Source organism: Prionailurus viverrinus, chromosome C2 (assembly GCF_022837055.1).
Source record: "Prionailurus viverrinus isolate Anna chromosome C2, UM_Priviv_1.0, whole genome shotgun sequence".
Taxonomy (NCBI): domain Eukaryota; kingdom Metazoa; phylum Chordata; class Mammalia; order Carnivora; family Felidae; genus Prionailurus; species Prionailurus viverrinus.
This window is the reverse complement of record NC_062569.1, coordinates 111,636,316-111,652,199: the sequence shown is the minus strand read 5'-3', so window position 1 is coordinate 111,652,199 and position 15,884 is coordinate 111,636,316. Positions and strand designations below refer to the sequence as shown.

Genomic DNA, 15,884 nt, shown 5'->3' with positions numbered 1-15,884 from the left:
CATGTTGTGTCCACTTCAGTTAAAATACTCTAGATTGTCATTCTTTTTTTTTTTTTTTTTTTTAATATTTATTTTGAGAGAGAGAGAGAGAGCATGCATGAGCAGGGAAGGGCAGAGAGAGAGAGGGAGAGAGAGAATCCCAAGCTGGCTCGGTTCTGTCAGTGTGGAGCCCTAGGTGGGGCTCGATCTCATGAACCTTGAAATCATGACCTGAGCCGAAATCAAGAGTTGGGCACTTAACTGACTAGGCCACCTAGGTGCCCCTCTTTTCTGTCGTCTGTGTTGCAGTTTTATGTCATTTTTCACTATAAATACTTGCCCAGTGGAGGGACAGATTGAAAAGAGAGCATACACATATGCTAGGAACCATTTCACCTCACTCTGATTATTAATTATTTCTGATCATGAGAAAATGGAGAGATTTCTTATGCTAGTGCTTTCTTGACTTTAAATATTACAGAAATCTGATGGAGGATGTATAATTATGTCTCCTTTATCTGGAGTTCAGCTTTGCACAATTTTAATGATGCAGAGTTGTGACCAAAAGGTCCTTTAGTCACATAGAGACTTAGAACCTTTCTCAGGCCAGACAAATGCTTTCAAATGAAAGGACACCAGATTAGAAACACAAGTGGTGTGAGTCCTAGAAAGTAAAACTCCAAGAAGCAAAAGCTAATAGTGGAGGAGGCACAGAATTACCATTTATAAAATAAGCAGATTTGTCTATGACCTCAGGTGCCCATGAGAGCAGTATTGTCTTTTATTTATTTGTTTTTAGGCATTCTATAATAATAATTGCTAGTTGGTGGCCATGTCGCTGAAATAGCAAGATGAGGTTAAATTATGTTCAGTATAATATGTGTCAAAAGGCAGAAAAGAAAAATCTTTTAAGAACATTTCCCCTGAAACTAATTAATTAAAAAAGAGATTTGTTTCTAGGGACTAATTTCAGCTATTTTAATAATTGCCTTATGTAGACCACCTCAGCTCCTAACAAAGTGGGACAAGTCAGATGATGGGGTAGTGGCTTATGATGCTGGATGAAAAAGAAGTTTTACTCTTTTCAGTCTTGTAAGAGGAACAGCTTTTATTCTTCAGACCTAGTAAATAATCTGCACTAGCAGTTGCTAATTAAACCAGGCTGTAGATCAGTATATTGCATAATTTATGCCTTATTTTTGTTTTTATTATGTTAAAATATGAAAAGTTGTAACCATTTAAAAATTTAATATTTTTAGATAGTTTATAGGTGATATTAAATAGTTTAGTAGTATATAGGTGATATTGTAGGAAACAACTACGTAGAATGTTTTAGTTTTTCATCGCCTTTTATTTTGTATGAACTCTGACAAGGACTTTTTCTATATAGCCTTTTTGTAGCCATTAGCCTATAAGATTTGAGATGATACAATATTAAATTTTAAAAATCACATGACTCAAGGGTATTATATAATTATTTTCTTTTCATCATGGTTTATTAAGAATATTTTTTGAAAGAAAGATTGATTTTGTTTTTTCTTCATAATGTTTTAAAAATTTCTCTACAAACAGGATAATCACCATCTATTTGGTAGTAGTTTGTTGGGAATTAAGGATGACGATGCAGACCTGAGTCAGGCTCTTTGTCTGGCCATCTCGGTGTCAGAGATCCTTCAAGCAAATCAGCTTCAAGGGGTAAATAAAGAAAACCCACAGTTTGTTGGAGGAATGTCCCTTTTAAATACAAAAACCAACATTTCCTCCCTGTTTGTTGTGAGTGATTACTGTGCTTAATCTTCTGTCCACGTGTTCATTTTTTAAAGTTTTTACTTGAGAGAGAGAGAGAGAGAGAGAGAGAGAGGGAGAGGGTGTGCGCATTACTTGGTAGTAGGGGCAGAAGGAAGAGAGATTCAAGCAGCCTCCACGCTCAGCACGGAGCCCAACATGGGGCTCAATCCATGACCCTGGGATCATGACTTGAGCTGGAATCGAGAGTCAGATACTCAACTGACTGAGCCATCCAGGTGCTCCCACATGCTTATTTTAAAACTGCCAGCTTGTGTGTGATTTTAATTGTCAATAATGAATTATTCTTAAATTTTTTTTTTTCAACATTTATTTATTTTTGGGACAGAGAGAGACAGAGCATGAACGGGGGAGGGGCAGAGAGAGAGGGAGACACAGAATCGGAAGCAGGCTCCAGGCTCCGAGCCATCAGCCCAGAGCCTGACGCGGGGCTCGAACTCACGGACCGCGAGATCGTGACCTGGCTGAAGTCGGACGCTTAACCGACTGCGCCACCCAGGCGCCCCAATAATGAATTATTCTTGACAACTGTTTTCGTAAATTGCCAAATCTTTTGCTTTTAGCAAAGCAACAGAATATTGTATAAAGTACTTAAAAGGGTGAATTTAGCATTTATTAGTTAAATTCTGGGTAATTATACAGCTAATTGAATTACATGGTCTAATGCCATAAAGCATCTGACAAAGAATTGAGGATATACCATAATTTTCTGTCTCCTATCTTCATAAAAATCTAATGAGCCGGTTTTTTTCAATATGTTTATTACTAGTAGTGCAACAGTTAACCATGAGTATGTGTATTTGGAAGGTGGGGTGTATTTCAAAGATGGAGGAAAGAAGAACAGCCATGGGAAGACAGGTGTTTTACAATAGATCTTTTGAAAACAAACATTTCACATGTTTTTCTTATTAGAACTAGTATTAAAAACAAATGAAAACCTGTAATCCAGTTTAAAGATCCTCATGTGAACTTCCTCAGTTCAAACTGGCATTCCAGAACCTCCTCTCACCCCCAAAAGATGTTCTTGTATGAATTTAATTGTTGGCAACTTTGTAAACTTATTTGCAGAAATAGGAATTATATCTATATCTGTGTTTATAACTATATAGTTTTAAAATATACATTTAACATACACATTAAAATTTTAAATTCCAGTATAGTTTTATAGCTCAAAATGACATTCTCCTGCTACATATTTTAAGACTTTCTAGTCAGGAACGGTATATACAAAGTGTTCAAAACAAATATAGTTATTTAAAGATCTTGAGGTTATTTTCCTGTATCTCTGCTAATTGGGTCCTCCTAATTCTGTGAGATCCATTTTTTTAATAAACCTATTCCCTCTTCTTTGCTTAATTGTAATACTATATTGTGTCAAATGTAACCCTCATGGCAAATTGCAGTATGTCACATGTTGTTTTCTCTTAGGAAGGAGTCCGGTTCTTTGTGGTGGATTGCCGTCCTGCAGAACAGTATAATGCCGGGCATTTGTCAACTGCTTTCCACTTAGATTCAGATCTGGTTAGTATAAATGCTAGTTAAAATTTTTTAATAAAGTAAGAGAATAAATAGGTTTTTCTTCCTTAGCTCAGAAATAAATATACATGTACTAGATTGGGGACATTTTCTTTCTGCTTAAGGAGGGAGTCTCTGCCCTTATAACAAAAGTGTTCTCAGCTTTCCTTTTCACCCAGGACACTCTTTTGGTATGATGAGGGTAGATGCAAACACTGTTAGGTATGGCTTACTATTGCTTACCATTGTTATGTCAGTAAATTCTAAACTTCTTACTGTGAATTGTCTGATGTAGCACTTAGCATAGTGCCTTGCATCTAGTAAGTACTCTATAAATATAAGCTCTTTCTATAACTGGGTAATTATTCTAGAAATTTTTACTATAAGCCTTTTTTTCCATCATGAGTACTTAAGCATAAACTAATATTTAATAAGGATAGTATGTGGCATACAGGTGCTCACTTGTTAAAATTTTTATACAAGGGTCACTTTACTTACAGGAGAAGATGAAGTAAATAATTAAATATTGTCAGAAATACTTAGAGCAGTTGGTAGAAGTAGGACTGACATCATTTAAACCATTCTGGTTATAAGAGCCTCAGAGATTAGGGAAGACAGAAAGAGGAGTAAGCCCTTTTGCTAACTATGCAGTCTGCCTTTTATCCAGCTCATCTGAAAAAGGTGATGCTAAGGCCTGAAAAGGCATGGAGGGGAATTTAGGTGGTATTGAGAGGAAACTTAGGGAATATAGAGGTAGAACAACTCAGAGAGTTTTGGGTGCATTAAGGAAGGTAATCCAAGCTTGTTTGCATACTGAAAGTGAACCTGAGCCTTTCTCATCCTTGGTTTGCCTAGGAGGGCCTAGTTTTTCTTTTATGCTTATTTAAGAATTTGCTCAAGTGATTCATGAAAACTTGATTTTTTTCTTCAGAAAACTCAGAGAATGTCTCCAGAGCTATTATCAGCTTGTTTAAGCTTCCAGACCTTTAGTATATATTTATATATTTCTTGCTTCCTTTTTCTTTTTACTTCATTTTTCAGTTAACAGTTCACTTATTTTTTCACCAAACTGTTTCTTAGAGATCTTTCCATTCAGTACATTCTTTTTTTAATATCCCCGCTTTATTTATTTATTTATTTTTAAGTAAGCTCCAACGTGGGGCTTGAATTCCTGACCCCAAGATCAAGAGTTGCATGCTCTACTGACTGAACCAGCCAATTGCTCCTAAGCGCATTCTTTTTAATGACTGTATAGTGGACCATGGTACAGGTATACCATAATTTATTGCCCAATTGATGTACATTTGGGTTATTTTCAGTTTTCTTGTAATGAACAATGCTGCAGTTAGATCCTTATACATGTTTTGTGAACTTGTACAAATACTTCTATAAAATAGACTACTAAAAGTAGAACTGTTGGTTTGAGGGTTGAGTATATAAAACATTACTAGAAATGCTTTATCACCCTTTAAGGAGACTGACCCAGCTTACACTTTATAACTAAGTGAGAATGTTTCAACATCCCATTTTATAGCACATTTTATTTTACAGTGAGAATGTTTACAACATTAAGTAAGAATGTTTCATCATTGCATTATAGTACATTTTATTTTACAGTAATGATGGGTGAAAAACCATCATTGAGGTTAGTAATTACAAGGTGGTAATTACTAGTAATGTTGAGCGTCTTTTTGCAAGTACACTGTTTACCTTTGTTTTGTTTTTTGTTTTTACAAATTGCTTTTCTGTGGTTTGTCGGTTTTTCTCTCGGATTTTCACTGTATTTTTTTTGTTTATTTATTTTTGAGAGAGAGAGAGCGGGAGGAGCAGAGAGAGGGGGACAGAGGATCCAAAGTGGGCTCTGCACTGACAGCAGAGAGCCCAATGTGGGGCTGAAACCCATGAACTATGAGATCATGACCCAAACCGAAGTCAGACACCTAACTGACAAGTCGCTCAGGAGCAGCGTCACTGTGCTTTTTATGTAGCCCTGTTGTAACATTGTAACAAATTTTTGAAGTTATTGGCATATCTGTTTCCTTGAAGGAAAGAAATTAACTTTTTTTGTCCTTTTAACTCATGTACCTAGAGTAGTGCTAATAAATAAATTGGCTTCTACTATTTCTGACTGCCTCCTAAGAAGTATATTGTTTGCCATATAAGTGGAAACTAAAAAATATACCTTGTTTCAATGTATTGTTTTTAGCTATGGACCCTTTCACTCAGTGTTAAACTTTTCTTGTCATGATACCTAATGACACCATAGCTTGTTTAAGAAACAAACCAGATTTTTTTCTTAGCATATTTTCTTAGCATGTTTCATCTTTCTCTGAATCTTCAACTTTTGTTCTGATGTATTATAGGTACATTTATATGCATTTATTTTCTCTTATCCCAGGGATTTTATTTACAAGAGCCTTTTTCCCTTTGTTTTTTTTTTTTTAATTTTATTTTTTATTTTTTAAAATTTACATCCAAATTAGTTAGCATATAGTGAAGCAATGATTTCAGGAGTAGATTCCTTAATGCCCCTTACCCATTTAGCCCATCCCGCCTCCCACAACCCCTCTAGCAACCCTCAGTTCTCCATATTTATGAGTCTCTTCTGTTTTGTCCCCCTCCCTGTTTTTATATTCTTTTTGTTTCCCTTCCCTTATGTTCATCTGTTTTGTCTCTTAAAGTCCTCATATGAGTGAATTCATATGATTTTTGTCTTTCTCTGACTAATTTCACTTAGCATAATTACCTCCAGTTCCATCCACATAGTTGCAAATGGCAAGATTTCATTCTTTTTGATTGCCTAGTAATACTCCATTGTGTGTGTGTGTATGTGTATATATATATATATATATATATATATACATACACACACACACACACACACACACACCACATCTTTATCCATTCACCCGTCGATGGACATTTGGGCTCTTTCCATACTTTGGCTATTGTTGATGGTGCTGCTATAAACATGGGGGTGCATGTGTCCCTTTGAAACAGCACACCTGTATCCCGTGGATAAATGACTAGTAGTGACATTGCTGGGTTGTAGGGTAGTTCTATTTTTAGTTTTTTCAGGAACCTCCATACTGTTTCCCAGAGTGGGGGCACCAGCTTGCATTCCTACCAGCATTGCCAAAGAGATCCTCTTTCTTTGCATCCTCGCCAACATCTGTTGTTGCCTGAGTTGTTAATGTTAGCCATTCGGACAGGTGTGAGGTGGTATCTCATTGTGGTTTTGATTTGTATTTCCCTGATGATGAGTGATGTTGAGCATTTTTTCATGTGTCGGTTGGCCATCTGGATGTCTTCTTTGGAGAAGTGTCTATTCATGTCTTTTGTCCATTTCTTCACTGGATTCTTTGTTTTCTGGGTGTTGAGTCTGATAAGTTCTTTATAGATTTTGGATACTAACCCTTTATCTGATATGTCATTTGCAAATATCTTCTCCCATTCTGTTGGTTGCCTTTTAGTTTTGCTGATTGTTTCCAAGCCTTTTTTTCCTTTGTTTTCATGGTAGCTATGTAAATATTTTCTGTCTGGAAGAATATTTTAAATTTGGAAATGTATGTGAAACACAAGTTTACCACATTTTTAGTTTTTAAAAATTGTCTAGATGCTCCAGAATCCATCTGAGTTTGCACAGTCAGTAAAATCTTTGCTGGAAGCACAGAAGCAGTCCATCAAATCCGGCTCCATTGCTGGTGGGGAGCACCTCTGTTTTATGGGCAGTGGTAGAGAGGAAGAAGACATGTACATGAACATGGTCCTGGCACACTTTTTACAGGTATGTTGACAGATTATTTCAGTTTTGCTTGGTTATTGCTATCATCTTTAGGAAGTTCTCATAGGTTAATTTGTACTGTTATCTATATTGTCAAATTTATATGAAGTTTTTCTTTACACCTTACAGGTTTTCTGTCTTGCCAAGAAAGGACTTCTTGAGATTTTTCTTAGTTTCTATGATTTACTTTTTATGCTTAAGTGTTGAATCGTCTGGAATTTATTTTTGTGTAATAAGTGAGGTAGGAATAAAAAAAAAAATCTTTTCCCAGATAGTTAACCAGTTGTGGTATCACTTTGAAATAGCACCTTAAAAAAATTTTTTTAACGTTTATTTTTGAGAGAGAGAGAGACAGACAGAGACAGAGACAGAACACAAGTTGGGGAGGGGCAGAGAGAGAGGGAGACACAGAATCCAAAACAGGCTCCAGGCTCTGAGCTGTCAGCACAGAGCCCGACATGGGGCTCGAACTCATGAACCATGCAATCATGATCTGAGCCGAAATTGGATGCTTAACTGACTGAGCCACTCACCCAGGCGCCCCGAAATACCACCTTTTTAATTCCTCAGTGCATCAGGATCTATTTCTGGATTATTCTATTGGGTTGCTGTTTATGTCTGTTCATTCCCTAGTACTTTTTACAGTAACTGCATAATTCAGTTTAATATATTTACTTTGAAATAGAATAAATATACATGTATATTTATTCATTATACTTGGCCATCTTTCCTTTTTGTGTTTGAATGTTGTCTAATTTGTATCAGTGATTTTATGCAGCCTGTTCCTCTATCTTCTCTACAAAACCTCTCTCAGTGATGGCTCTTTCTTCATAAAAATAATTGTTAGGTATTCTTTGGTATTTTATACATTAAAGTCTTCATTTTAAATGACCCTGACTTATGGAATTAGCAAGACCATAGGCATGGTGTTGCACTAGTTACTAAATTTGGATCCATTTCTGTTCATGTTGTACTTTACTGGGAATCTGCTTTGAGAAAGTAAGTCTAAAGGAAAGAATCCTTAAAAGACAAAACACGAGAAGGAACAAGGTATATGGGGGAAGGGTTGTAAGATAATTTTATACCTTATTAAAGGAGAGATTTTAGAAACTTACACAAAATAACAAAAATAGGGTCTCAGACTCATTTTACTTACAAATTAATTGGCCTGTTTTAAAAATGCTGTGGTGTAAACTATAGATTGTGAACATTAACATATCACATGGCAAGAATTTGAAATATTGTGAACTTATTTTTTATAACTCAAGTTCTTGATGTGGTTTTAGAAAGTTTTCCCCCAACTTTTATCATGGAAATTTTCAAACAAAATCAAGAGTACATAGAGTTGAACCATATAAACTCTTTATAAAGACATAAAACCACATTGTCGTTATACTTTATTATAAAAAAACCTACCTATTGTTCAAGTTTCTCTGATTTTCCCAGGATCCAAAACAAGACATTCTGCTTGGTTGACATCCTTTAAATCTCTTTAATGTATAGGTTCCCTTTCCTAATTTTTTTTCCTTGCAGATATTTGTTGGAAAAACTGGTTACGTTATCTTATAGTGGGTCCCCCACATACTAGATTTTGCTAACTGCATTCACATGGTGGTGTTTATCAGGTTCTGTCCCTGGTATTTCCTCTAAGTTGGTAATTAGATCTAGAGACTTGATCAGATTACTTTTTTGGGAGGGGGGGTGGACAGGAAGTCCTGGGTGGTGTGAACTTTGGTCAGGAGGTATGTACTGCCCATATCTTTCTTTTTTGTCTCTTTCTCTGTCAGTGCACATTAGATCCATTAATTTTTATAGTAGTTTGTAAAATGGTAACAATCTATTATTTCTTATTCATAATTAGCTAGAATAATTGTTTTTATATTTCCTTTTTATAAAAGATACAACATATTTTGAAATCTTTTAAAAATCACTCTAATTATATCTAAAAATACAATTAACTGATTTTAGTTTGACTTGTTATTATATTATTGGAACTATAATACAGATAAAATCACAGTCTTGATAGGAGCCATGAAGTTGTCTCCTTCTTTCCACCAAGCGCCAGACCTTACAGTATACAAGGTAAATGTATGAATCTCTCTATACCAGCGTCCCAGATGTCAAAGAAAACAAAAAGTCCAGAAACTTAATATGTAACTATGTGTAACATGTGTCAGTGTTTATAGGGCTATAGAGGTTTTGATTAAATTGCATTTTGGAATAATTTAAATTCTATTTTTGCTACAGAAAAACAAAGAATATGTAAGCATTGCCAGTGGAGGCTTTATGGGTAAGGATTTAATTTATTTGTTGCTTTGCTTCCATTTCTCAGAGGAAATTATATCACCAGAGCTGATTGGGAGTGACCAGATTAGTTAGTGGATAAACTCTCTCTTCAGACATTCTGTATGTTCAGAAAAGGGAAAGCCAGCAGGACATATAGATAACAGATAAACATAATAGACAATTGAAATGAGCAAATATTTAATGGAAGACTAATTCAGTAGATATGTTTAATGAGCTTGTATTTGTAAAAAGTATTTTTGTAAAGAGGCATGAAAAACTGTCTACATGATTTGTCTTTGTGGAGAAGGTGCAATAGATAGGACTGGGAAATGGGTAAGAGGAATACTTTTCATACTCTTTGCTTGTTTCATTGTTATTTTGTTTTTGAAATACTTGAAAGTATTAGCTGCTAAAAAAATATTGGCTGAATGGAATAAAACAAATAAGCTGATGTTTTCAAATCTTCAGACCAATATCTGACAATCCAGGATGGTAAAATAACAGAAAATCTCTGCAAGCAAGTATTTGAGAATTTATGAAGGATTAGGTCAGGATAAAAAGATTTAAAAAGAGCCTGTCTTTTTTGCAAATTGTATTTTTTAAGGGTACAAACTTGTGACTAAAAGATGAGTAAGTCCTAGAGTACTGTAAGTGTAGTGAACGTAGACAACAGTATTATCATAACCAAACTTGCAAAGAGACTAAATATTAATTATTCCCACCATGAAGAAATGGTAATTATGTGATCTGATAGAGGTACTAACTGTTGCTGAAATGGAAATTATATTACAGTATGTAAATCAACATGTTAAACACCTTAAGTTTACATAGTGTTATAAGTCAAATATATTTCAATCAAGAAATAAAGAGCCTTTAATAATAAAATCAAATTAATATTTGTTGAGTAATAGAATTGAGTTTGAATCATGAGAGTCTCATAAGGATTAAGTTCTGACCTAATATAATCTTCTTGTTTTATAACTTAGAATTTTTACAGATTAGGATCTTTTTCCTCTTTGTCGATATTAACAAGGATTATGATGATTTCCTGTATATCATGGCCTGATAACTCACAATCTTTGGGGCTCATACCCAGAGTGATCTACAAATGGGGTTGTTTTAATAGTGTTAAGCAAGTATTGGCCTTTAGGCCCAGTGTTTATTAGGAATTTTGACAGTGATATAGAACTTGGTTATTAAACTTACTATCAAAAGTGTCTGAAAAGCAGTCTTTTATGGTATAGTCTAGGTTCCAGAAGCTTTTTTCTAATTATGAATTATTTCTTTTCCAAGAATAACCTCTCTTTTCATAGCAGTTAATGCCTTCTTTATTATGGGAAAGATTAATTGATATCTCTTTATGGTAAAACAAAAGCCACCATGGGTTTTAATTTTTTATATCATAAAAATGTTGCTGAGATTATCTCTTAATACTTCCAGAGAGGAAAGCATCAAATTTATATACAGTTATTGTCAATTAAGAAAAACTGTAGTTGTACAGAGGGCTTTAGAAGGAGAAGAAGGCGGCTTTCTGTAGCTTAGAGTCCTTCATTACTGAAGTGCAGAAAAAAATACCTGTAATTACGTCTTTGTATCCTCTTTCATTCAGCCATGACATGTTTATTATATTCTCTGGTAACGAATCTTTCCAAAGGGGGTTGATATGTGAGTTGTTTTTTTCCCCTTCTTGTTTATTTTAAGCACTGCAACAGCACCTGGCGGATATTAATGTGGATGGACCAGAAAATGGATATGGCCATTGGATTGCTAGTACCTCAGGCTCAAGGAGCAGTATCAATTCTTCTGTTGATGTAAGTGTATGTGTAGAATGTGTCACCATATTTGGATAAATGCCCAGAAAATGTGACTATTAAGCTCTCACTGTAACAGAAATGGAATCAAAATATTTCAAACACATATAGTGAGGAGTCTTGTTATTGCATGGTTAATGTTATATGGAACAGGCACAGCTAAACTAGCCAGGAGTTCTGGAGGTCCACTTGCTGAATTCAAATTTCTCCCTGTCCAGCTGCAGTTCAGTGTCATCTAGTGACAGTTTTCTGCCCCAGCTTAAATGTCAATGGAGATAATACTGAGTCCTGTGACTAGCTGGGACTCTCAAGTGATCTCATTCTAGGAATCTCCCAATTAATATGAGCCAGAAGAATACTGAGGCTTACAGTCACATCTCCTGCAGACCATGTCTATACCCCTCCCTACCAGAAATGTACATGATCATAACTTCAGTCCATGCATATTTGAGAATGGGCCAGGCAGAAGACAGGAACTGATTGCCAATCCCATTATATTTGATTTTTAGTTAAAGAGATGTATGTTACTGCAAGGTTTTGCTGTAGTTGGTAAATTCACTTTTCTGTGCTGCTTTGGAAATAATTGGGCAATAAGTCTTTTGTGCTTTTTCAAGAATATTTTATGTCAGTTGAATTAAATGTCATCAAATCATTTTCTTAACAAATAAGGGTCCACATCTACCTAATGATCATTCTTTAAAACAGAAATAGGGGGCGCCTGGGTGGCGCAGTCGGTTAAGCGTCCGACTTCAGCCAGGTCACGATCTCGCGGTCCGGGAGTTCGAGCCCCGCGTCAGGCTCTGGGCTGATGGCTCAGAGCCTGGAGCCTGTTTCTGATTCTGTGTCCCTCTCTCTCTCTGCCCCTCCCCCGTTCATGCTCTGTCTCTCTCTGTCCCAAAAATAAATTTTAAAAAGTTGAAAAAAAAATTAAAAAAAAAAAACAGAAATAGAAGGAAACTATAGTACAGGTCATTGTTATTACTAGCTTAGGTTTACCGGTCTGGCTTAATGGTATTCAGGTTTTATCTCTACAACCTAACTTTTGTCATGATCTTCAGTAAGACCTTTTCAGCTCTGGTTTCTCTATCTGTACAACAGAGATGATAATAAGAGAACTTTGTTCACAGTGATGTGAGGATTAAATGTGCAAGTATATGTATAGTATTGTACCTGTCACATATTTAATAGCAGTTATTATAAAATTGTAATTCATTAGATGATTACAGTTTATCTTCAGCCACATAAGTCAAAGCATATTGTCAAATTATCAGCACATAAGGCTTCTCTAAGAAGTAGGTTTTCAATTTAATCTTCTTGGTATCTAAGAGCTCTTCATGTGAGATCACTATTTAATAAACATTTGCAGTATTTTTATTTTGAATAGCTAGTATTCCACTGTAATATATTATAATTTATTCAATTCCCTGTTGTTGAATATTTTCATTGCCTTTATTTGTCTTTTTTGTGTTATAAACATTATCTTTTTCTGATTAATTTTTGTAGTTATATATGTACATATGCCATGATTATTTGGCCCCAGAAGTACAATAACTTGATCAAAAGATTACATATCAGGATTCTTGAATTCTGCATTATTATCAAATGGCCCTTAAAAACAACATTCTTCTGGGGCGCCTGGGTGGCGCAGTCGGTTAAGCGTCCGACTTCAGCCAGGTCACGATCTTGCGGTCTGTGAGTTCGAGCCCCGCGTCAGGCTCTGGGCTGATGGCTCGGAGCCTGGAGCCTGTTTCCGATTCTGTGTCTCCCTCTCTCTCTGCCCCTCCCCTGTTCATGCTCTGTCTCTCTCTGTCCCAAAAATAAATAAACGTTGAAAAAAAAAAAATTTAAAAAAAAAAAAACAAAAAAAAAAAAAAAGAAAAAAAAAAAACAACATTCTTCTAATTTATATTGCCACCCACAATGTAGAAAGTAATTCTGTTCAAGTTTCTTTCTTCAGATTTAAAAAACAATGATTGAGGCTGTTAAAGAAACTGTCTTACAGATGTGTTATATTGAAAAATACCAAATAATTTAATTTCTATATTCAGTTTAATTTAATTTCAAATTTGGATATGGAAATAGAAATGTAGTTTTTGTGTTAATGATTTATTTCACTTGAAAATGACATGTTTATTTTAGCATCATATGTAAGTATGAAAGATCAAAGAAAACAACTGCTATTCATATTTTCATACTTTGAAATATTTCCTTCAAATATTTTTAATGCATATGTATTTTAGTGTTTTATTTTAAAAATGGTGATCAGAGTGTACATATAGATTTATTTTCTGCTTTTTCTCACCACTTTTTCTAACATTTTAAAATGCTTTAAAAGAAAAGGTAATGGGGATTAAGGAATACACTTGTCATGATGAGCACTGGGTGTTGTATGGGAAGTATTGAATCACTGTATTGTCCACCAGAATCTAATATTACACTATATGTTAACTAACTAGAAGTAAAATAAAAACTTAAAAAAATTTTTAAAGCATTTTTAAAAAAATTATATAAATTTCCATCCAACAGTACTGAAGTCCTAGAGTGCTTTCTAATTATTTCTTTCTCTTAAGTTCTGAAGAGGAATTAATGGGCAAAAGATAGGCATACTTTTTGGGGCGCCTGGGTGGCTCAGTTGGTTAAGCATCTGACTCTTGATCTTGGCTCAGGTCATCATCTCACCGTTCTGATGTCAAGCCCTGCATTGAGCTCTGCACTAACAGCACAGAGCCTGCTTGGATTTCTCTCTCTCCTCTGTACCCCTCCCCCGCTCAAATGGGTGTACTCTCTTTCTCTCTAAAAATATAAGTAAAAAAAAATATAGGCACACTTTTAAACTGACACCTATTGCCAGTTTGCCCTCTAACGAATATGGGAGCAATTCCATGAAACATTTTAAGAATTATATTCAAATCTGTTATATTAGGTACATAAGGATAGTTTTCTTGAGAAAATTAAAGGTCTAAGTGAAAATATTTAAACAGCAAAATTTTACAAGGAATAAATGTTTAAAAATTTAGCTACATGAGTGATATTCTGATTATACATTTGCTGATTTACATTTTATGATTGAAATTAAGAAAAGGTCAGTAACTTAATTTTTTATTGAGTAAGGAAGGTATTTTCAGACTTTACACATTTGTATGTACAACATACATCCGCATTTTTCATTTCTAACTCCCATCCCTAAAATGGTTTTACCTAGTATATTGGTTGGTTAAGGCTGCCATAACGAAATACAACCAAGTAGTTGGCTTAAATCACAGAGGTCTATTTTGTTTAGTTCTGGAGGCTGCAGATCTGGAATCACAGGGTTGGCAGGTTTGATTATGTATCCTCAGGCCTCTCTCTTTGGCTTGCAGATGCCTGCCTTTTTGGTCTGTCTGGATATACATGGTCCTGTGTATGTGGTCTCCTTCTCTTCTTGTAAGGACACCGGTCATACTGGATTAGGGCCCACCTGTATGACCTCAGCCTTAGTTTAATATCTCTGAGTACAGTCTTTATCTGAGGTGAACTAGGAGTTAGAACTTTAACATATGGACACAATTCAGTCCATAACCTCTAGATAACCTTTAGCAGTAGTGTGTCTGATAGTCATTAGGAGAACAGTTAATTCATTAGTAAGTTCTTTTTTTTTTTTTTTTTTTTTTTTAGGGTGAATCTTCTAATGGCTCAAATGATAGAGGAATGAAATCACTAGTAAATAAAATGACTGTTGCTTTGAAGACGAAATCTGTTAATGTCAGGGAAAAAGTTATCAGTTTTATTGAGAACACATCAACTCCTGTGGACCGGTGAGTTGCTTATATGGTATGAGTTTATGATGGGTAACTAAAGACATGTGTCTTAATAGTAAATGATAGTTGAATTGAATATGTTCTAGAAAAGAATCATAAAGTACATTTTTTAATTGGATAATTTCAGTTTTCATTGTAATTGCAAAGATGTCCTTTATTGCTATAACATTTGACTGCAAAGATTTCTCTTCCCCTACTGCTCAGAATAAAACTCAAGTAATGATTCTGCCCTTTTATGCCATTCATTAAAAAAAATATTAAGATGCCATTATATGCATTATTCTTCATATAGTAGCTGTTTCCCACATGTCAGATGGATGGGAATCATCTACTAAATGCAGTAATCTCAAAGCAGGAAACTCTTCTCCTCCTCCAGGAATTTATAACCTAGAAAATTTGTTCATGCTAAATAAAGCAGAAACCTATTTTCTTTCTTTCTTTTTTAAAATTAATCAATTAATTCATTTTTAAAGTAATCTCTACACCCAACATGGGGCTCGAACTCACAACCTGGATGCTTGCTCCACTGACTGAGCCAGCCAGTTGCCCCAGAAACCCATTTTCTTAAATTTAAGAGTTTAGCTCTTCATAGAATTTTGTCCACAGAATATAAGTGACATCTGTTTTCCCACGAATTACAAATGAAGGACACAGTTTGATAAATTTAAGAATGTCTGCTACAGTGTTTCTTATTGGAACTGAGAGTCCATAATGTTTTCTCCTCCACATATTAGTCTAATTCATCTTTCTTGTTGTACAGTTCAAAACTAATGTAATAATTCCAGCATAAAACTTATTTCTAAGCAGATCTGGTCTTGAAAATGTGTGATATTAATTTCACTCTCTTATTTTGCAGTATCCTAGGAAAGTTGAAATATTTGACTTTAAGAATTGAATGTTAGGAAT

At 34.8% G+C, this 15,884-nt stretch overlaps 1 protein-coding gene across 2 annotated transcripts in view; it reads left to right on the top strand.

Moving 5' to 3' along the window:
• TBC1D23 (TBC1 domain family member 23) overlaps positions 1-15,884 on the top strand; it is a 60,755-nt gene that overhangs the window by 33,706 nt on the left and 11,165 nt on the right. For both annotated transcript variants that reach the window (XM_047874985.1, XM_047874983.1), the window contains exons 9-14: positions 1,552-1,674; positions 3,214-3,306; positions 6,917-7,087; positions 9,332-9,374; positions 11,072-11,181; positions 14,836-14,975. In XM_047874985.1, coding sequence (XP_047730941.1) covers positions 1,552-1,674; positions 3,214-3,306; positions 6,917-7,087; positions 9,332-9,374; positions 11,072-11,181; positions 14,836-14,975 — 680 coding nt within the window. The remainder of the gene's footprint in view (positions 1-1,551; positions 1,675-3,213; positions 3,307-6,916; positions 7,088-9,331; positions 9,375-11,071; positions 11,182-14,835; positions 14,976-15,884) is intronic.